Here is a 23,633-nt window from a genome sequence, read left to right as displayed (position 1 = left end):
AAAGCAGTGACATTGGAAGATACAGGAAGATCCAGTCCATCAACACGTGGCTCTGTGGCTGGTGTTACAGCCACAATTTTGGGTTTTTTGATAATGGGATGGCATACATGGCACCAGCAATGCTGGCACCAAACAGGAGACACCTCTCTCAAAGGAGCAAGAGGGTCTTTGCCCAAGAGATAGTGGGCTGATTAACAGGGCTTTAAACTAGATGCGAAGGTGGAGGGTGATAATAATATGAAGATTGTCTGTGACAATCGATCGACTCCCTTCCTGAAATGCCTGTACACAAACACATGCAGCATGGGGAATAAACAGGAAGAATTAGAGATCTGGGTGTGGTCACAGGGCCATGATACCATTGCAATCACGGAGACAGGGTGGGATAGCTCACATGACTGGAACGTTGTCATGGATGGCTATCTTCTGTTTAGGAAAGATAGTCCAGGAAAGCGAGGTGGTGGTGTTGCTCCTTATGTACGTAAACATCTGGAATGTATTGAGCTCTGCCTAGGAGGGGATGAAGGATCTGTTGAAAGTTTATGGGTAAGAATCAAGGGGCACGCTAATATGGCCGATATTGTTGTGGGTGTTCACTATAGACCATCAGACCAGGAAAAAGAAGTAGATGAAGCCTTCTACAAACAACTAGAAGTAGCCTCAAAATCACATGCCCTGGTGCTTATGGGTGACTTCAATCACCCAGATATTTGTTGGAAAGGTCACACAGCTAGGCACACACAATCCAGAAGGCTCCTGCAGTGCATTGATGACAACTTTCTGACGCAGGTGGTGGAGCAGACAACGAGGAGAGGTGTGCTGCTGGACCTTGTATTAACAAACAAGGAAGGACTGGTTGGGGACATAAAGGTTGGGGGTAGCCTTGGCTGTAGTGACCACGAAATGGTGGCATTCAGTATCGAATGAGGAAGAAGGAGGGTGATAAGTAAGGTTGCGACCCTGGACTTCAGGAGGGCTAACTTTGTCCTCTTCAAAGACCTACTTGGAGGTATCCCATGGGCTAGGACTCTATAAGGTAGGGGAGCCCAAGAGGGTTGGTTAAAATTCAAGCACCACCTCCTCAAAGCTCAAGATTGGTGCATTCCTTTAAGTAAGAAATCAAGTAGAGGAGGCAGGAGATCCCCATGGATGAGCAAGAAACTGTTGGAAAACTTGTATGGAAGAAAGGAGTCTACAGTAGGTGGAAAAAGGGACTGGTCGCTTTGGAGGACTATAGGAATGTTGTCAGGATATGCAGGGATGCAACAAGGAAGGCCAAGGCCCTCTTGGAACTAAGTCTGGTGAAGGAAGTAAAAGAGAAGAAGAAGGACTTCTTCAAGTATATCAGTGGTAAAAGGAAGACTAGGGAAAATGTGGGACCTTTGGTGAATGAAGTGGAAGCCCTGGTGACAGAGGAGGCAGAGAAGGCAGAGTTACTGAATGCCTTTTTCACTTCAGTCTTTACTGCTAAGACTACTCCTCAGAAATCCCAGACCCTGGAGATAAGCGAAAAAGCCTGGAGGGAGGAAGACTCTCCACTGGTCGATGAGGTTTGGGTTAGAGATCATTTGGCTGAACTGAACACTCACAAATCCATGGGCCCTGATGGGATGCATCAGCGAGTGCTGAAGGAGCTGGCTGATGATGTTGCAACACCTCTCCATCATTTTTGAAAAATCATGGAGAATGGGAGAGGTGCCTGAGGACTGGAGGAAAGCCAATGTCACCTCAGTCTTCAAAAAGGGCAAGAAGGAAGACCCGGGAAATTATAGACCGGTCAGCCTCACCTCCATCCCTGGGAAGGTGATGGAAAGGCTCCTTCTGGAGGTCATCTCTAGGCACATGGATGAAAAGAAAGTTATCAGGAGTAGTCAGCATGGATTCACCAAGGTGAGAGAGTGCTTGACAAACCTGATAGCATCCTGTGATGGAGTGACTAGCTGGGTAGATGAAAGGAGAGCAGTGGATGTGGTTTACCTTGACTTCAGAAAGGCTTTTGACGCTGTCTTCCATAACATCCTCATAGTGAAGCTCATGAAATATGGGTTGGATGAGTGGACTGTGAGATGGATCAAGAACTGGCTAAGCAGCAGAGCTCAAAGTGTTGTGGTCAGCAGTGCAGAGTCCAGTTGGAGGCCTGTAGCTAGTGGTGTTCCCCAGGGACCAGTACTGGGTCTGGTTTTGTTCAACATCTTCATCAATGACCTAGATGAAGGGTTGGAATGTAGCCTCAGCAAGTTTGCTGATGATACAAAACTGGGAGGAGTGGCTGATGCACCTGGAGGCTGTGTTGCCATTCAACGGGATCTGGACAGACTGGAGAGTTGGGCGGAGGGGAACCTCATGAAAGTGAACAAGGACAAGTGTAGAGTTCTGCACCTGGGGAGGAACAACCCCATGCACCAGTACAGGTTAGGGGTTGACCTGCTGGAAAGCAGCTCCATGGAGAAGGACCTTGGAGTCCTGGCGGACAATAAGTTATCCATGGGATAGCAATGTGCCCTGGCGGCCAAGAGGACCAATGGTATACTGGGGTGCATTAAGAAGAGTGTGACCAGCAGGTCAACAATGGTTACCCTCCCCCTCTATTCTGTGCTGGTGAGGCCTCATCTGGAGTATTGCGTCCGGTTCTGGGCTCCCCAGTTCAAGAGAGACAGGGAACTCTTGGAGAGAGTCCAACGGAGGGCTACGAGGATGATTAAGGGACTGGAATATCCCTCGTATGAGGAAAGACTGAGAGACGTGGGGCTGTTTAGTCTGGAGAAGGCTGAGAGGGGACCTTATCAATGTCAATAAATCTCTGTCCCTTTTCAGTAGTGTCCAGTGACAGGATGAGGGGCAATGGGCACAAACTGCAGCACAGGAAGTTCCACCTCAGCATGAGACAAAACTTCTTCACTGTGAGGGTGACGGAGCACTGCAACAGGCTGCCCAGAGAGATTGTGGAGTCTCCTTCTCTGGAGACCTTCAAAACCCGACTGGATGTGTTCCTGTGCAACCTGCCCTAGGTAATCCTGCCTTGCCAGGGGGGTTGGACCAGATGATCTTCAGAGGTCCCTTCCAACTCCTACCATTCTGTGATTCTGTAATTCTGGGACTTACTAACAGGGCTTTAAAATAGACTCAAAGGTGGAGAGAGATAATATCAGGCTCACCCACAACAAGCTGTGAGATGACATACCGAGGTTAGAGGAACAGGATGCTAGCGAGGCCCCTCAGCCTGTTGTACTAGAGAAAGACCTCAGAGGAACTAAAGTGTGTAACTCTAAGAGGGTGACACAGCTGGCAGTCCAGCTGAAGAGCCTCTACACCAATGCACGCAGCATTGGCAACAAACACGAGGAGGGGAAGCCATTGTGCTGCTAGAAACCTACAACCTAGTTGCCATTTCTGAAACTTAGTGGGAGTGGGACAAATCCAATGACTGGAGTGCAGCTATCGATGGCTACAGGCCATTCAGAATGGACAGGCGAGGAAGGAAGGGCGGAAGCGCTGCCCTCTATGTCAAGAAATGGATAGAGTGTGAAGAGCTGTCTCTGAAGAATAGCCACAAGCAGGTTGAAAGCTTATGGGTAAGAACCAGAGACCAAGGCAACAAAGGGAACTTTGTGGTTGGTGTCTACCACAGGCCGCCTGACCAAGGGGAGCCTATTGACAAAGCCCGCTTACTCCAGCTATAGGAGGCTTCACACTTACACGTTCTCGTCCTGCTGGGGGACTTCAACCACCCCATCATCTGCTGGAAGAGTAGCACAGAGAGCTGTAAGCAATCCAGGAAACTCCTGGAATGCAATGTGGATAACTTCTTAAGCCAGGTAATAGACAGCCCTACCAGAGGGGATGCTATACTGGACCTGTTGGTCATCAATGCATTGTGAGCTACTTGCTGATGTCAAGATTGGAGGCCGCCTGGGCTGCAGTGAACATGCACTAGTGGAATTCACAGTCCTGAGGGATATGGGGCAGGCAAAGAGTAAAGTCATGACCCTGAATTTTAGGAAAGCAAATTTCCAGCTCTTCAAGGAGTTAGTCAACAGGACCCCCTGGGAAACTGCTCTCAGGGACAAGGGAGCAGAACAGAGCTGGCAGACCTTTAAGGATGCTTTCCAGTGAGCACACGAGCTCTCGATGCCCAGGTGTAAGACATCAACAAAGGAAGGCAAGAGGCTGGCATGGCTAAGTCAAGACCTGATGGGCAAACTACAGGGCAAGAAGGAAATGCACAGGCAGCAGAAGCAGGGACAGGTACCCTGTGAAGAGTACAGAGATGGCACCCAGTTGTGTAGGGGTTGGGTCAGGAAGGCCAAGGCACAGCTGGAGCTGAACTTAACAAAGGATGCAGTTGTCACTGGCCGTCTCTCTTCCCACACCTCTTGAGGGGATGGACTGCAAGACAGGGTCTGGAGGAGCAAAGTCCCTCCCACTGTAAGAGAAGATCAGGTTCGACACCACCCAAGGAACCTAAACATACACAAGTCTATGGGACCTGACGAGATGCATCCCAGAGTCCTTGATATTTGAAAAGTCATGGCAGTCAGGTGAAGTCCCCAGTGACTAGAAAAAGGGTAACATTTTTCAGAAGGGTAAAAAGGAAGACACTGGGAACTACCAACCTGTCAGCCTCACCTCTGTGCCTGGGAAGGTCATGGAACAGATCCTCCTAGAACTTATGCTAAGACACACAGAGGACAGGGAGGTGATTCAAGACAGCCAGCATGGTTTCACCAAGGGTATGTCCTGTTGACCAACCGAGTGGCCTTCTAGGATGGAGTGACAGTGACTACATCAGTGGACAAGGGAAGAGCTACAGATATCATCTATCTGGACATCTGCAAGGCCTTTGATACAATCCCCCACAACATCCTTCTCTCTAAACTGAAGAGAGATGGATTTGATGGGTTGACTGTTGGGTGGATAAGGAATTGATTGGATGGCTGCATCCAGAGGGTAGTGGTCAATGGCTCAATGTCCAGATGAAGATCAGTGATGAGTGGTGTCCCTCAGGGGTCTGTATTGGGATCAGTACTCTTTAATATCTTCATCAATGACATAGTGGGATCAAGTGCACCCTCAGCAACTTTGCAGGTGACACCCAGCTGAGTGGTGCGGTTGACATGCCTGTGGGATGGGATGCCATCCAGAGGGACCTGGACAAAGCTTGAGGAATGGGCCCACGTGAGCCTCATGAGGTTCAACAAGGCCAAGTGCAGGGTCATGCACCTGGTCAGGGCAACCCCCAGTATCAGTACAGGCTGGGGGATGGAGGGATTGAGAGCAGCCCTGCCAAGAAGGACTTGGGGCTACTGGTGGATGAAAAGCTGGACATGAGCCAGCAATGTGCGCTTGCAGCCCAGAAGGACAACCGTATCCTGGGCTGCATCCAAAGAAGCATGGCCAGCAGGTCAAGGGAGGTGATTCTGCCCCTCTACTCCGCTCTGGTGAGACCCCACCTGGAGTCCTGCACCCAGCTCTGGAGCCCTGAGCACAGGAAAGACATGGACCTGTTGGAGCGAGTCTAGAGGAGGGCCACAAAAACGGTCAGAGGGATGGAACACCTCTCCGAATAGGACAGGCTGAAAGAGTTGGGGTTGTTCAGCCTGGAAAAGGGAAGGCTCTGGGGAGAACTTATGGCAGGCTTCCAGTACTTAAAGGGGGCTTAGAAGAAAGCTGGGGACAGACTTTTTAGCAGGGCTTGTTGCCATAGGACAACGTGTAATAGTTTTAAACTAAAAGAGGGTAGATTTAGACTAGATGTAAGGAAGAAATTTTTCCCAGTGAAGGTGGTGAAACACTGGCACAGGTTGCCCAGAGAGGTGGTAGATGCCCCATACCTGGAAACATTCAAGGTCAGGTTGGACAGGGCTCTGAGCAACTTGATCTAGTTGAAGATGTCCCTGCTCACTGCACAGGGGTTGGACTAGATTATCTTTCAAGGCCCTTTCCAACCCAAAGATTCTATGATTCTATGGTTCTAATATCTTCAGTGACAACTACTGAATTTTGAAAGTGCAATTTCATTTCTGATGCTGCTCATTCTCTTTCACAAAGTGGTGTTCCTTATGTATTCAGTTCTCACCTCTCCACAAATGAACAGCAAATTAAGGCTTTCTTGTTTCTTGTTGACTTATGTCATCACTACTTCATTTTTTTTCAAAAAAATAGCTCAAGTTCTAGACACAAATCATACAGAATGACATTATTAATATTTCAACATTACAAGGCTATCAAAAATATTAGAAATTGCACCTCAGGTTTAACCCTCTCTGAAATAAACTAGTTTGCTCTCTTTTAAGGACAAGATTAATGGCCTGGTAATTTTTGAATTATTACCTTTTTTTCTGTTTTGTCACGAAGTTATTATGTGACATATATAATGTAGAGTAATCACTGATTAGCCCTATTACAAATTGTGGGAGGAGGGAAAGAGCAAGAATAGAAATGCTATTCTTCCATATCACAATCTGTTGGCTTAATATCTGAACGTAGGAAACTATGGGCCTTCAGCAGTTAGTTGGCTACTTGCACATTATATTAGCTTTTATTTAGCAGTTATGGTTCTATTTAGAAGCTCAAAGCTAAACTTCACAGTGAATTTATCTCAGCCTCTGACACCGTGTGTGTCACAAATAACTGGTCAAATTAACCCGAAGACTGAATTTGCAGGTATGGACTCCTAGAAGGTTAAATAAGCAACCATAGTGAATATCCCAGACTCTTCTGACTTCTGTTTATATATCGGGTCTTCAGATGAGCTCATCTGAATTAAAACATCACTCTGCTCAGTAGTCTTGAAAAAGCAACCACTTTTTTATATCCCTTAATGAGTGCTGATATGTTTTGAAATGTTTTGCTATTACGGCATATGTTTATTCACTAAATTTCTTCAGCTTTATCTGAATATAACAGATTTGTAGAATAGTTTCTAAAAAACCTACTAACTGTTTATTTGTTCTTTTTTCCACATGTATCACATTCAGAAGCTAGTGAAGAGCTGTGTGGCACTAGAATAAAGCAGAACAAAGAGTTTCTTGTGGGTTGGTTAATAAACATTGCCCCTTAGTATTTCTGAGGAATACTCGTAAAAACTTTAGAAGCAAGCAGGCTACACAATGGGCAACTGGAATGCTGCCAAGTAAAAAGTTTGCTTAATTCAACTTAAGAAACATAGTAAAGCTAAGGTGCTTTCTTAAGTCACCTGATGCATAGACCCACTAAAAAGGATTGCCAAATTATAAAGTATTACATTGAGAAAAATACAGTAGAGTAATAGTTCAGTCTCTTTATCTAAAATCACAACAGAGACAGAGCTAGTATCTCTCAAAAACATACACCCAAAATTTACAAATATCAAAAATTTTGAAACTGGAAGAAGGGAGTGGCTGAGACAAGATCTTCAAAAAATAAGCAACAGAGAAGAAAAGAAGGAAGATTAAGCAAAATTTCCTACAATCATAGAGAGACCTCAGTACTAATGAAAAGAGTGTACTGAATGCATAAGGAAGTATTACATGATGAGAATCAAAGACCAAGTTTTTATACCACTTATTGCAAAATAGTAAGTTAATGCAAAATTAGTAATGAAGGTTTAATGCCAAAAAGATATAACAAGAGCTGGCTAGAGATTTCTGTAGTACATGATAATAAACATTCCTTTCTTTTTGCAATCTAGAATTCTCTAAGGAAGAAAGTTTTCTTTTTAAAAAAAAGAGAAAAAATGTAAGCCAGTAGATGTTTTAACAGAAGCCACAAAGAAGCCACAACAACCTGAATAAATTAACTGTAGGAACAATTATCAAGAAAATAGAAAATTTCTAACAATTCTTGATAATTCTGTAGAAAGAGCTTTTTCATCCATTGACTGTGTAGGGGAAAAAAAAGACAGTTCTTTTTGGATATTCTTTGCAAGTATAATGGCAGGCAGCCAGAATTGTCAAATCCTGTAGTAAAGAGGCAACAGAACTGTGATGTTAGCTTTTGATATTAAATCTGAATTAGATAGCAAGGTGGAACAAACCATCCTTCATTTTAAAGAACACTTTTTCATTGAAAATGCATTGTGGATGTTTATTACTTCCTGGACAATTTTAATGCCAAAATAATTCAACTTAGCCATCAAAAAAATATGGTTTTAGTTTTCTTTTCCTGACTAGGTTTTTTATGTCTATCTTTATAAACTAGGAAAGAAACCTAACCACATGCCATGACTAAAAGCATTCTAGGTGCATGCTCGCCTTAGAAAAGTTGAACAACAATATGAGCTTATAAAATACAGTAAGTGTATATCAGGACATACTTGCTTAGGTGCACATCCATTTGAAAATTAAAATCTTACCATTATTTTAAAGAACTGCACAAATTTATCATTACTGATATAATATATAGATGTACATTTATCATTAAATGTCAACAGCAGTGGGTACTTTGTTACTTTTAAAATGTGTAATATAAAGTATTGATATCCTGGTACTGACATGCTGCTGTATTGTTCTTGCATAGCAGTTGGCATCAATCATTTATTCCCATATATTTTCTGTCCTTTAAAGTACTTCTAGTCCCAGGGTATTACTATCAGGTTTCTGCTAATAGTATGATTGGTAATGTAAAGTCCTTTCAAGGTAGAAGATTGCAGGCATAAAACCACTTTGAAAGAAGAAAACCACATAAACAGGAAGCCCTTCTTATAAAGTACTGGCATGCTGTACTACCCATGAACTGTCACATGTAAATATGTGAGGCACTCTACCTCAGGAATTCCTACACATTTCTTTCTCCATTACCCAAAGCCATCACCAGTGTCATGTTACAATATCTAAAGTCACAGCCTTTTCCAGAAAATTCCCAAATTTCCTAACTCTGTGATAAATGTTTATTGTTCTTATATCTGGATACACACCACAGTGCTTTAGTTTTAGATATTGGTAGCAATAGATCTTGTATTATTCAGGCTACTGCTCAAATTTATCTGTAGAATGTTTCCCTTTCTATAACAGGGAAGATCCTATGTATGCCTGAATTTTATTTTCAAAATTTTGTTTGTACTCAAATTGTAGTCCTTATTTTTTGTTAAACTTTGGTGCAATTGATTTATGAGTACTCAGAAATCTGATAACCAACTTTCATCTCCCAGACTAAAAATTTTTCTCTTTTCCCTAATCATTCAACTAATTTTCACTTTAGTTTTGATTTTTCAGTGTCTATTTATTTCAACTTGATGTCTAGAAATGTATAGTTCTATTTACTATTGTGCATTTTTATCATTTAAGTATTTTATTCTTCTTCCCCTGTTTGTATAATTTGACTGCATCAAATGTTTATTTCATTTTTAATACCAAAAGACTTATTATTGGACATTTATCTTCACATTAGAATTTCACCAAATAATTCTTGTATCAAGCCCTAGCCTGACAGTTGGAACAAAAGTATGTATCTTAGGGTATCTTCTGCTCTCTTTTTCATAAGACTAAGTGGTAGAAAGCTTGTTGTTTCTCTTGAGTTTATGTCAGTATCTGATAAACCTCATACTCACATAATTTTACAGGTATCATAAATTGTTTCATTACAAAACTGTTATGTAGAAAGTGTTATTCTTTTTGCATAGAGCCCTTTACAGTCAGGCTTATTGTCTCTTTATAAGTACTTACAGGTAACCTGAACAGGATCTCTTTCCCTCAGAGATCACTGAAGGATCAAGCTATTCAAGCTTTCAAGACCTTGAAATAATTACTATAGCCCTTCCCTGAACCCTTCCTCATTTGTAATCTTCTTTCTGAAGCATGAAAACAAAAACTGGATGTGATGGCCCAGTAATACTCTCTCTTTCATAAAACAGTAAAAGCATTTTTCAATAGCTACACTGTATTTTTCCAGTTATGCATTCAAAGATCCTTGCTTTCAAAATTTTTCAAAAAAATACCTTAATGAAAGAGTGAGAGGGAGCTGAAGTCAGAAAAACAGAGTGGGAAATAAGGCTGAAAACTTTAGTTTACACTTCAAGATAAGTACTCTGCTACTTTGCAGATTTCTCAAACATTTTCAGAGACATCACTTTGCAAAACAAAGCCCTTCCTCCCCTTTCAACACGTGTTATTTTATCTTTGATACATGCCATTACTTAGTATAAAAAACATGTTGTGCAAATAAACCAAACTGCCAGGCAAGCTGTTCTGCTTAGTTAAAACTTAGCAGAACTTTAAAGAACTTTAAAACTTTAAGCTGATCTTTCATTAACAAGCTGTTTTTCCACTTTTCCAAACAGTAGCATATTTTAATATTTCCTTTTAAAGTGATGATGCACAGAGAATAGGAAAGAGAATACACTTCCATTGAGTCCCTCTAGAAACAACAATGGCTGAAGAGTTCACATGATCATCATCACTGCAAAGATCAATTAGGATTTACTCTCACTGGTGCTGAGCTCCAAAAAATCCATAATTTACATATTCTATTATTAGTGTCCATTTCTCGTTAAAATTATACCAAATCTGAACTAAAAAACAGGTTCTGGTAACTAGTTATCAGGTGTTAAAAAATTGTGTTACTACTTTTTTCTTATTTACTCCTTAAAATTGCATCAGTATTTGGAACAAGCATAGAGAGAAGACCACAAATGTGAATCTTGGTATTTTAGATTTAGACAACAAAAACCAGCTTTTAAACTCAACAGGTTTTCCAATATAGTCCTAATTCAGATGTTACTCCACTTCTTTCTTGTTCTAGCATGGAATATTTACTCAATAACGCAATAATTCAGAGTACTTTGCCTGTTAAATCATCAGAAAGATCCAAACTGATATTAGTATCTTCTTAATTTTTAACATAGTCTAGGAGCTAAAGAACAGACAGAGGCTATTCCCTATTTAAATATTCTTGGACACAACATTTTCAGTCTATCATTAAGCCTATTATTATGATCATCTGAATAAAAAAATAAACCTGACATCATTCAAAACCACAACTTCATGTAAACACTTAAAAAAGCTGTAAAGTTTTATACTATCCAGTAAATGTTAGAAAAGAAAAAATAGGCTTTTCACAAACTAACTTGTAAAGCTAAATCTTCCATCTCTTCTGCCACATTTTTAATTATCATAAATTGACTGAAAACACCCAAATCATTATTTTTGTTGTTACTACAGTTTACTATTATTCCTTCATTGTTGAAAAGACAAATAGGATAGATTTTTGTTCTGGTTTTCACAGTTTTACCCAAAGATCCATAGTCATTTCCTTCTTTCCCCACCATAATCAGTGTTGTGCTGTGAGAAAGGAGCAGCAAATGGACAGCAGATAAGCTGCTTATGAACTCTATTAAACAAAGATAATATAATAGCTCTGACCTGTGAATCATGCTCCCTACTTGCAGGAAGAGCATGTTCTTTTAGACAGATACAGTTCTATAAATTAAGACTGCATGGCAGGAAATCTTTATACAAAACTGTAAAAAAAAAAAATCATCAAGATTATAAATATATATGTGCATTACAAAGTTAGTGACACTGGCAACCCAGCGAAATAGCTTTAAAACATGAATCTTTACAAAATAACAGCAAAATGTTCTAAATGTTAAATTATTGTTTTATCCTAAAAATAAATATGTGAAGGCAGATGGATGCTTATCAAGTTACAACTCTGGGCCATAAAACCTCTCTCTTTATTCAAAGTTTCTTATGTTTTTACCTTTAGAAGGAAGACACGGAGTGCCACTGGGACAGCACAACATTCCTTCCAGTCACAGCATGGGTCAAGTCCAAATATGCACATAATAATAAATAAAATTAATAAAATAAACACAATTAAAAGAAGCCAGAGTCGTCCTCCCAGTTCCAGTGATGATGAGAAATGGGCACTGCCAGCACCCTATCTATTACTGGCTTTAGAGAAGCAGTATCTTCTAAGCCTCACAAACACAGTGGTCTCAAGACTGCACTAAAGACAAAAATAAGCCTTGACACTGACAGTCATGCAAGCAGATATCAGAGTTCATTGATGAAAACCTAAATCACATATCAGCATCCTGAGATCTAAAGCCTTAATTTGCCAAGTAAGCTTGAAGCCTTTGCTGTCTATCCACAAGATATATGCAAGCATTTGATCATAACACAACAATATCATGTTATTTCCACATTTAGCCTAGCCCATACTCTTATGAAGAGGAAAAAAAAAGGGATTACAGGACAAAAATAGGTCAAGAGTACCTTAAACCTCTTGGTTACATAAAATCCTGTTCTATAACAAAGGGGCTCCATGTAGTATGACAGCCACTTAATTAAACCTGTTGATTAAGTTGCTGAAAAGTTTATCACAATCCTTTCTTAATCTTCTCTGATTTCATTGAAAGTCAAACATTTATTGGGAAAGAAAAGGATGCAGAATAGAAAAGACAGGTTTGATAAGAATGAATTATAAGAGTAGATATACCTTATTATAGCTGCATAATAATGAGTAAAACTTTTAACCTAGGTTATAAGGCTGCATCAAAAGAAGCATGGCCAGCAGAATGAATTATAAGAGTAGGTATACCTTATTATAGCTGCATAATAATGAGTAAAACTTTTAACCTAGATTATAAGGCTGCATCAAAAGAAGCATGGCCAGCAGGTTGAGGGAGGTTATCCTCTCCCCCTACTCTGTTCTTGTGAGACCCCCACCTGCAGTCCTGCATCCAGCTCTGGAGCCCCCAGGATAAGACAGACATGGACCTGCTCAAGCAGGTCCAGAGGAGGGACACAAAAATGGTCAGAGGGATGGAACACCTCTCCTATGAGGACAGGCTGAGTTGGGGTTGTTCAGCCTGAAGAAGAGAAGGCTCTGGGGAGACCTTATTGCAGCCTTCCCGTACTTAAAGGGGGCTTACATGAAAGAAGGGGAGGGACATTTTACAATGGCATGTAGTGATAGGATGATGGGTAATGGTTTTAAACTGAAAGCGGGTAGATTCAGATTAGATATTAGGAAGAAATTCTTTAGTGTGGGGGTGCAGAGACACTGGAGCAGGTTGCCCAGAGAAGTTGCAGATGCCCCCTCCATGGAAGTGTTCAAGGCCAGGTTGGATGGGGCTTTGAGCAACCTGATCTAATGGACAGTATCCATGCCCATGGCAGGGGGGGTGGAACTAGATGATCTTTCGGGTCCCTTCCAACTCAAACCACTCTGCGATCTATGATTCTATAGTCTAATGCTGATGGTCTTATCACCCTTTTTGTTTTGTACTGGCTTTCATTCTTTGTGTTTTCCAAAATCAGTCTCTTACCTGGTTTAGCATGCAGACTTTTTTCCACATATACCACTACATGTTTGGTTGCACTTTGGAAGTACATAGCTTATAGGTATGTAGCAATTCCAAGCAAGCATTCTTCACAAAATCTGGGAAATTGCTAACTCAACAAAGAATTTATATAATCTTCTAAATTACTGATGAAGAGTAGTTAACATCGTCCAAAAAGTGCTGGTTCTTGAGGGCTCACTTTCTGATGACTCTTCAGCAACAAATTAACAACAAAAGTTGCTAGAGTTTTTCAATCTGGCCAATATATAATTTTCATTCCATGCAACTATATGGCTTGTGTTTTAATCAAGATGTCATACTGGAAGTAAGGTAAACATACCGTATTCTTTTTATCTCTTGGGTCTGTAATACTGCCAAAAATGTGATAAGGTTATTTAACAAGATCTATTTTACAAGAAAATATGTGGAGTGGCATTGATTTTTACCTTCTAATTCCCTGTTGGCAGTTCTTAAAATATTGGCTGGACACTTCTGCTACTGCAGTCTAAGAAATTCTGATCCAAGGATTGATTTTAGTTAGTGTGCGACCACCTTTGTTTTTCTTCATAAATCTAAGCACTCTGTCATTTCTATAGAGAAGCAGCTACTCCCACCCTAAGAAAAGCTACCACTGTGGCTAAAATAGTGCTGCTTCTTGAGATAATGAAGTTAACAAAATTTTCAGATGAGACTAATGTTTTGCCTCCATTCACAGGAACATTCATATAAGTTGGAAAAAAACTTTTAAGATCATCAAGTCCAACCGTTAACCTAGCACTGTCAAGTCCACCACTAAACCATGTCCCTAAGCACCACATCTACGTGTCTTTTAAATACTTCCAGGGATGGTGACTCAACCACTTCCCTGAGCAGCCTGTTCCAATGCTTGACAACCCTTTCAGTGCAGAAATTTTTCCTAATATCCAATCTAAACCTCCCCTGGTGCAACTTGAGGCCATTTCCTTTTGTCCTATCATTTCTTACTTGGGAGAAGAGGCCAACACCCACCTCACTGTAACTTGTTACAGAGAACAATAAGGTGTCCCCTGAGCCTCCTGTTCTCCAGGCTAAACAACTCCAGTTCCTTCAGCCTCTCAAATTTTTTGAAGAATTGCAACCCAAGGTGCTTTATAGGTTTAAATAAAGCATTAAAAAAACCCAATCAACTAGCAAAGGAGGGATCAAAACAAAGGCCAAGCAAAAAAGAAAGCAATTAATATTTCATTATAAAATTTAAGATACTAAAAGAAATAGAGGCAACAGAGACTGACCAAAGCTGACAAGATCACTCTAAAGATAATGCACAATTTTTCATTGATGAGGGATGGGGAGAAAACAGCATACAATTAGTTGACACCTCCCTCTGGCTGACTGAGGAGAGGCAAACGAGAAAAAATATGTGTATAACTGACACAATTTGAGCACAGATCAGTGCTGGATGAGAAGTGGAAGTGAGAAATGAGCACAAATTCAGGATTTGTCAGATAAATAAACCAAACAAATGTCTCTTTTAGAGCAAGTTGGCTGTGGTTGCGTGCCTTTGAGCAAACCAAGGACAAGTGGAAAACACTGTTTTGAGCTAACAATATAGAACATGGGTAGTGATTACAAAGACAAGGTTGAGGATTTGATCAATAGTAGAATGGAGAGAAAAATTAATTTCTGAATCTATTTAGGAAAACCTTAAAAATACAGATTATCTCAACAAAAAAAACCCAACATATTAATCATATTTAAGATTATTCTATTCTATTCTTACCTATTTTCTGAGGTGAAAGGTCTTTTGCTGATGGAACTTTCAAATTAACTCTGCTTGATGCCAGTACTGGAATAGAGAGCTTCTCAGGAACCTCAAAGAATTCTTGCATGCTCACTTCTACACTGTAATCCACACACTTCAGCTTGGGGGGGAATTCACGAGGTTTCAGAAGTGCATGTCTCTGCAAGTGAAGGAATAATGTATACATATGAACAACCATAATACTTTCAGGTTAAGAAATGTAAAATTATACATGTTTAAGGGTGTAATTCTAAAACTGAATTGGTAATTAGGCAAGTTATATAGCAATTGTTGAGAGATCCTTCTAAATAAAAACTGTTGTATAATTTTTTTAGACATTATGCATCTGAAACATTCATTTAAGAACAATGCATTTTGAGATTTACCGTAAAACCAACTCCTACCCAGAAACCACGCTGCAAGCTTTTATAGGTATTCAGGGAAGGCAAAAAAAGGAGACAAAAAACATGAAAAGAAAAATGTATTTTGTATCAGATGTAGACAGATGTTTCCCCTTTTACTTCATAAAGTTTCTGAATAACAAAAAGCATTAAAAGGAAAAATTATTTTTTATATTTTGCAAGAGATAACTATATAGTTAGCTGAGCTAACTTTGATACTTTAATATTGACAGTATATTTTAGAAATCAAAGCATTTAGAATTAATTTTAGGGACAAATACCATCCTCCTCTTGGTAAAAAACATTGCTAATCAACAGCATGAAACGTATTACTAAAGGATTAGCACAGTACGTAAGGCAAGCTCAAGATAGGCATCTAAACCTCTTAATGAACTAAATTTGACTCCTGTAAGATAGCATGACAGAAATAATCACAGAATCATAGAATCTTTGGGATGAAAGGGACCTTTTAAGGTTATCTCGTCCAACCTCCCTGCAATGAGCAGGGACATCTTCAATTAGATCAGGTTGCTCAGAGTTTCATCCAATAATGCAATGTTTTAATTCACTACTTGCTCGAAATAGCCATTTTCAATCCCATAACACAGTATAATTGCAATGCTCAGGATAAATTGTTCATTGAACAAAGTTAACATCTGAAACTAGTCGCATCTTTTTTATAGACACGTCTTTGAATTAATGACTATTGTGAATTCTGTTAAAGCCAATCTAGGGAGGAGATAAATAGAGAAATACTCAGTTTGTGCTAGAAAAACTGGTTTATTCTCAAAGCCTATTGGTTTAAAATAATGGCAGGACAGCAGGTATCACAATACATATTGCAATGGGACAAAGAATGGGAGATCTATTGTGGGAATACAAAAAGAAAATTTAAAAGGAACGTCAATTGTTCTTAAGGATTACTATTAAGGGTAATACGGTCAAATTACTGTTCAAATAAACTGCACTGGGGTTCTGCTTTGGGTTGGTGGTTTGTCTTTTTTTTTTTTTCTGTTGAAACACAAAACTCGCATTCCCTTTATGGTTTTAGAAATCAGACCTACACTCTGACATTGCTTTGTTTTGACCATTAATCCATCTAAAGTGTCAATATGGTGTTAAACACAAAGTACATATGGAATTTGGGAACCTGTTAAGCTCTAGTTGCTAATATAGTTTTTTGACAAAATAAATATAGAAACAGATTACTATTCAAGATTCTTACTCTATGAAGAACAACTGGACATGTGCATATGACTAAAAAATACTCACCAAAAAAAATGTTAACATAGTTCTTTTTATACTGTATTTGCACCACTTGTATGGTGCGAATATAATTTATAGAGGGGACAAGAAGAATTGTTACGTGAGTTGAAAACCTGACCTCACTATTTATTAATTTCCATCATGCAAGACTGGAAGTTCCCCGACAGTACTCTCTAAATAAATAAACAAACAAACAAATAAATAAATAAATAAGTAGGTGCTAATAATTCAGTTGCTATATTAATAGCAAGTCCCATTTCTCTCTAATAGGACTGAAATGACAGAAGACTTTGCAGTGGGAAAAGGATATTTCATCCTCACTTATAATGGGAAGTTCCAAACCAAAAAATTATATATATTATAAAATTATTTACCAGGTTAAATTTTACTTTGATCTTCTGCATATTCAAATATAAATTTATTCCTATACCTGATTTTGGTAATTAGATTATTTTACAATACAAGGTTTTGGGAAATCTTAATTGACAAAATGATTGTAAGATAACCTTTGGTGGAACACTGAACACATTTAAATTATAATTATCTTGAAGAGATATCTTATGATTTAAAAAATCACTGAAGTACTTTATTTTAAGATCCTTGTTCATGCTATCTCATTTTTAAAGATGGGAAAAAAGACAGCTGATTAGTATTACATTGTCTATGAGCATTTCAAATATTGCCTGGTAACTTGTCAAAGAGTAAAGGATGAAAATATTTTTAATGAGAGAACTAGATCTTTTTGAGAGGGGAAAAATAAAATTCCACAAACTCAAAGACTAAACCTGGTTGCTTCAAAGAGTAACATTTCCAAGAAAAGAGAAAATGTCCAGCACAATTCAGATAAATGTTGCAGCTGCTCTGCTTCTTTTTAGTATTTTTCAGGGCAGTGAGAGTAAAATGGAATTTAATGTTTTTTAACTCTCATTATCAGTTGCAGGTCTAAGGCTGCTGTGTTACAATAAGATAGATTCCAACATGTACTTCATCAATGTAATGTTTCATGATATTCCAAGTGTGGAAGTGTTATTACCAGTTAAGGAAAGTATTTGCCTTCAGTTCCCATGATTAATTTATTTTTTAGAATAATTTTTTTGAAAAAGGATTGGAGAGTATATAAAGCATCAGAATTAAATTTTATATTTTTCAAAGACTGATTGATTTTCCACAGTATTTTCTTAGATTTACCATCTGCATTTTCTGTGTGTAAAGGATGGCAGATTCTATGACAGCGCTGAGGCACGTTACTCTTTCCTTGCATATTACCTTTTTTCAGATCTCAATTTAGCCCCATTTCTTCCTTCGAGGAAATAACTTCTAAAACCATCCCTCATGAATAAAAGAATTTTATGATCTCAATCTCTCAGAATCCTTGTAATCAATCATGTTTGCCATCTCCCTTAATCCCATATCAAAAGGTAAGTGATGTAATATAAAAGACATTGGTCCCTCTTGTAAACTCAAGAAATTGCAACCTGACCATAGATCCTTTTGTGAAAAGTTCATTCGCATTAAAATGTATCTAATGTAACTTTTTAATTACAGTATCTTTTCTCTTCCAGGACACCATGATTCTTTCTCAAAAAAAAAAATAAAAAAAACCAAACCAACCAAAAAAACTGTATTTAAAAAAGGCAACAGTTCAAACAGCTTACAACTTTTCCATAATCACCTGGAAGATCACTAAATCCTTCTTGAATCCTGGGGGACTATGAGGAGCACAAACTTTGAAGATCAGAGCTGGACAGATACAGGATGAGATTCTGTCACATCAGTTAAGCAGCAGAAGCCATAGCTTCATGTGCACAAGGTCTCTGCTCATTTCCATTGATCAAAATTAAAACTCATCACCACCACCATGATGTACTGAGATAAAAATACTCAACATTGCTTAGTCACATGGACAGCAGGATAGAAAGAAAATGCACAAGGTCCTAACAGCTGGAATACAGCTAAGGATACAGATCTGGTGTCCATGCTCAGATGAGCCATGCATTCAAAGGCATGCAAAATGGCAATTAAGTAAATACTTTTTACAGCTTAACTGTGAGGACGCATCTGGACGCAGTGAGAAGTGCAAGCTTCAGTTTGGGGATTCTCGTAGAACAGGACTTCTCTTCCTTTCCTATTGTAAAGTCTAATTACACAGAGAGATCACTGGCATCTCTGATAGTGAAGAAAGCCCTGTAATCTAGAAACCAGGTCTAATTTGTGCCTCTTTAGGTATATTCTAGAATAAAGGCAAACCAAGGCATGTTATTTTAAATTTGACTTCACTGACTGCTACATCCTTCCCCTTGCATTACCCAAATGAATGAATTCTCGTTATTCTGTTCCTTCTTTCTTTTATTGACTTTCCTCTATTTACCACCATTGGCAACTTCAATCTAAACAAGTTATGTTTATTCCACATTCTCTCCCCTTTCTTTACAGATACGCTTTTTCTTCCCTTGTTATCTATGTTCACCTAAACTTCCCACCTACAGCTTCCTCTTACTCATCATTAACAAAGGCAATTTGTAATTATTCACAATAATGCCAATCCCAACCTTAACAGTGGTAGAGCGTTCCATCTTATCTTCTCTTTACTATTACCCAAAAATGTTTCAGGAGGAAATAAAATTAATTAAATACTCAGGAGGCAAGAAATTAACACAATTGTATAATTAAAAAATAAAATTCAAAACTTTCCTATCATTTTTAATTAAAAACAATAAAAAGTTTAGTTAGAAATGGGCATGAAACCAGGATATTATTTAGTTTCTGGCGTTTTATGCCTTGTGGATATTTATAGGATGTACAGTAATAGAATTAAATAGCATAAGGCTACTAATTTTAATCTCTCACTTTCCTTTAAATATTGATATCTGCATCTTTGGTTTCCTATTACTTTAGCATCCTTGCTTCCTATCTCTTCATTACTAACTGCTTTATTAAATTTTTATACCATTTTGGTTTCAATTTTGTTTATTTTTTTAATTATATCAAAGTTTAAGCACAAAAAAAAATCCTTTAACAAATAGTTTGTATTGTGATGGCAGTAGAGGCTTCTTTTGGGGGACAGGGAGTGAGATGGCAGGTTAACTACTTAACCTTGCTGGTAGTAAGTCCTTCAGTACCCAAGATTGTAAAATAAACTATTAAAATTCTATTTCTATCAGAACTGCTTAATGAGCCGATTTTAACATCGTTTATAAAGTAAAAGATAGAAATAAAGATTTAGCTAAAACTCATGGTCCTTTCCATTGAACGTCCACTTCCAAGCTCCTCATAATTGTTGACTGTCACTTCTGTACTCTGATTACATACTGTCTAGTACTACCCCAGCAGTAACACCAGTTAGCACAAAAACCCAACAGGATAAATAAGTTCTGATCAGCACAACAACTTTTATGGGAAAGAGATAAAAATCAATTATTTTTTTAGTAATTCTAATCATTAAAGACAATCAAAACAGATCTTTGTTTCTTACTAAAAACAGTTAGGACTTTCAACCATGCATATAGATGAGTTGAGTGAAAATATGCAGCACAAGTTACTGAATATGCATATCCAGTTTGACTCCAAAAATATAGCCTACCTTTATTTCTATTTTCTATGTGATTTAAGTAAACATAAGTAAAATGTACAGTTTAATAAGAATGGAAAGCATGCAATTATTTAGTTATTTATTCTTCAATTTGACATACAAACAATGGACCAAGTAGTAATAACGTAAGGACATTTTTCCTTCTGTCCATACATTATATAACACAATTATACCTGCGGGAATTGAGTAGAAAGGTGGAACAGAAATCAAAAAGAGAGAAACAGATTTCCAGAGATTCTAGATCTCTCTGTAACATACAGTATATGTTCCAAAGGATTTCATGAGCCTATATAATTCAGCAAACCACAGGAGCTATGGATGGGATCTTTTGGTGATGGGGCAATTTAGACAATGAACCTAAAACCATACTTCAGCTCCAAATTTAATTGCAGAAGACCAGCCTCCCTCAAAAAACATTTCTTCAATTAATGCCACCAGAATTTCTATACTGTCACTTTTATACAGACAGTAAATAAGAATTTATGACAAAAAGTTATTAGGAACACTTTTCAGAATTTAATCTGCATATTGGTTTATCATATTGAGATATGTTTAATGTGCAAAGTCTTTTCTACATCAGTATATAGCAGAACTTCTCCATTTTATTCCTCATAAGCAGTTATAAGAGTTTCTGTTCATGGAGCAAAATACTTCTTTCTGCATATTAGTTTTCACTTTTCACATGACAATTTATTCAGTGTTAGTATCCATCATTATGTATTTTACAACTAATCTAATTGTCCTCCACTCTTATACAATATAAGAAATTTTAGAACTCGTATTAGATCTTAGCATACCACAAGGAGTGTTCCTATTATGTTCTGTTTTGACTATACCCACAGCTTCAGAGCAGTCAAGTCTTTCATCAAGTACCTGCTAAGTGACTGTGATATTAAGGGACTTCAGTTATGAAAAGTTTATAAAATGTTACCACAGCAGTGGATTAGCTATAATCCAAAAGGAAACTATTTGAGTCTAGATCACATGGTTACAATTCTTGTCCCACTACAAACATGTAACAGATTAAATCTACTCGGTAATTTTTCTTCATTTAATTTATCTTACTTTTTAAACTTATCTGTAAATAGAAGACATAAATTGAGCAACATCAAGACACCAGGGAAAATTCTCTTCCTCTTACTACTGGGAATCATATAGTACTGGGAACCACATGCAGGGAACAGTCTAACTGGAAAACTGGAAGAACGCAGCTGCCCAGCAATCTGTCAGAGGCCAGGTAACATCAGGTTCACATGGGAAATTAAAACCCAGAGTGTGGCTATCATCCATAGAAGGTTACATTTGAATTCTACATGAGAAAAAAGCTTGCTTATTTGGTAATATTGCTATTATAAATTTATTCACAAGTACTAATTGAATATTTAATGGACTATCTTGGGAAGATTTTTTGTTTCTAGATGTTGAAAACTTGGGAAAATATCTCTGGGTTGGAGTGATGTGTAAGTAGGGAGCTATAGCTTATAAGGAAGATTTGTGGTTTTCCAAAACTATTTTGTCTTGATTGCAAGGCAAGAAAAAGTCTTTCCTTCTCCTTGATTTATTTTCAAAGTTTATTCTTAAAAAAAAAAAATCCTATTTGAGAATTTTTATTTCTTACAAAAATGTGCATAAGGAAGGATACTAAGAGAGATATCTATTACACAGAGTATGAAAGATTTTTTAATCAATGTGTATTTTTCAGAAGCTAAGTGAAATACAATGTTAATGCTCTTTTTAACTGCAGACAAGATTTCCTAAAGAAAGCACTTCTTAATAGCATGAGCAAAGAAGCAGCTTCAGAATGAACATGTAAAATATTGCAGTGTCTGAGAGGAATTGGGATTAGTAACTGCCAGATTACAGAATGTGTGAAAAAAACATAACTTCACACTATTTCCTGAAACTTAAAAAAATCAGTCCTACAAATGAAGAACAACTAAAAAATTGCAGTAACAGATTACTGTGTTTCTCACCTCTACTCTGCTCAGCCCTAACAATACAGTTGCAACTCGAACACTACTGCTCTGCAGAGTCCCTGTGATCTTTCTTCTTTCATACTCAATAGTTGACATCTGCTGTTGTGCAGCAATGGCCAGAGCCCTCTCTCTTGACTCATTGATCAGTGGAATCCTCAGATTTTCTTCAAGAATCTGAGCAAGACCACATTTCAAATATAAAACTGGCTCTACTTCAGTTGGACCTGTTAAATAACAAAAACAAAAAACCCACATCAGTCAGCTGCTACTGTAACTTCATAGAGTATTTAAAATCTCTACTCTCCAAAGAAAAGCCTTTCATGTGTAGTTACATGCTATCACTCTAGTACATGCTATTTATTCCAGTAATACTTTTTTAATTTTTAATCATAATGGGTAAATAAAAATTAACACAGGCTGGAGTCCAAACCAAAAGTTGCTTTTGATAGTTAATAAAAAATCCCAGACTTTCATGTTACTACAGTTATGACGGTAATGAAAGTTTAAAAAAAGTCTTTCTGCTACCACCACAACACAGACATGCTTTTACCCCTCTAGATGATGTTGCATCCCCTTTAAAAGAAGCCACCAGCAATTAGTTCAAATAATTGCTACACTGTTTCTGAAATAGGACTACCAGCAGTTTATCACTGGCTGTTCAAAGACAAAAGTATTGGATTGCCTGTCAAATCACAACATTACATACAAAACTCATGTGTTTTAAAACTAGAAAAAATCTAGGTAAAGATGACATGTCCTGATTAATCTGGCTACTACCTATATTCTGAAGGAGAAAAGAAAAGAAATTATGAAAAAATATTTATATAGACTATTTTGAAAACAATATGAGAAAGTTAAAGAAGAAAGCTAACCAGCTGCTGCACTGAAGAGAATGTACTGGACAACTTTAAAAGAAATATCTGACAGTTACACTGTAATATCCTTCTTGCACTTCACTATAAACAACTGCTGTTACCAGTTGTATTTAATTAATTTTAACAAAAATGCATGGGAACTAAAAAATATTTGCAAAAGAGAATTATTTGCTCTATTTTACTCTTCTCCATTCTACTCACTTTACCTTCTAATGTACTGCTAACGTGCAAAACATTTGGACTAGCCATTGGAAGCAATCTTGAAGGCAAAGGTATATCACCTGTTCCCTCTATCAGGTATACAAATTCTCCAATCTGAAACACAAGAACATACACATCCATACAATTCAGAAAGCAATTCATGCAGAATGGAAGGCAAAATATTAAAACTAAAAACAAAGATATCCTAGTAACACTTAAGATCTGACTTGCAAAATAATTCACATATTCAGGAGACCCATTATTTTTAAACTATGTTTAAA

The 23,633-nt window shown here is 37.9% G+C and overlaps 1 protein-coding gene across 1 annotated transcript in view; it reads right to left on the bottom strand.

Annotated features, from left to right (window-relative positions):
• CFAP47 (cilia and flagella associated protein 47) overlaps positions 1 to 23,633 on the bottom strand; it is a gene marked incomplete at its 5' end in the record, with an annotated part of 409,359 nt that overhangs the window by 194,339 nt on the left and 191,387 nt on the right. The window contains 3 exons of the mRNA XM_082014136.1: positions 15,024 to 15,204; positions 22,274 to 22,500; positions 23,358 to 23,466. Coding sequence (XP_081870262.1) covers positions 15,024 to 15,204; positions 22,274 to 22,500; positions 23,358 to 23,466 — 517 coding nt within the window. The remainder of the gene's footprint in view (positions 1 to 15,023; positions 15,205 to 22,273; positions 22,501 to 23,357; positions 23,467 to 23,633) is intronic.

Source organism: Phaethon aethereus (genome assembly GCF_964289735.1).
Source record: "Phaethon aethereus genome assembly, chromosome: 1".
NCBI classification, from domain to species: domain Eukaryota; kingdom Metazoa; phylum Chordata; class Aves; order Phaethontiformes; family Phaethontidae; genus Phaethon; species Phaethon aethereus.
The sequence above is the reverse complement of the archived record's forward strand: the minus strand, read 5'-3'. Positions and strand labels throughout refer to the sequence as shown.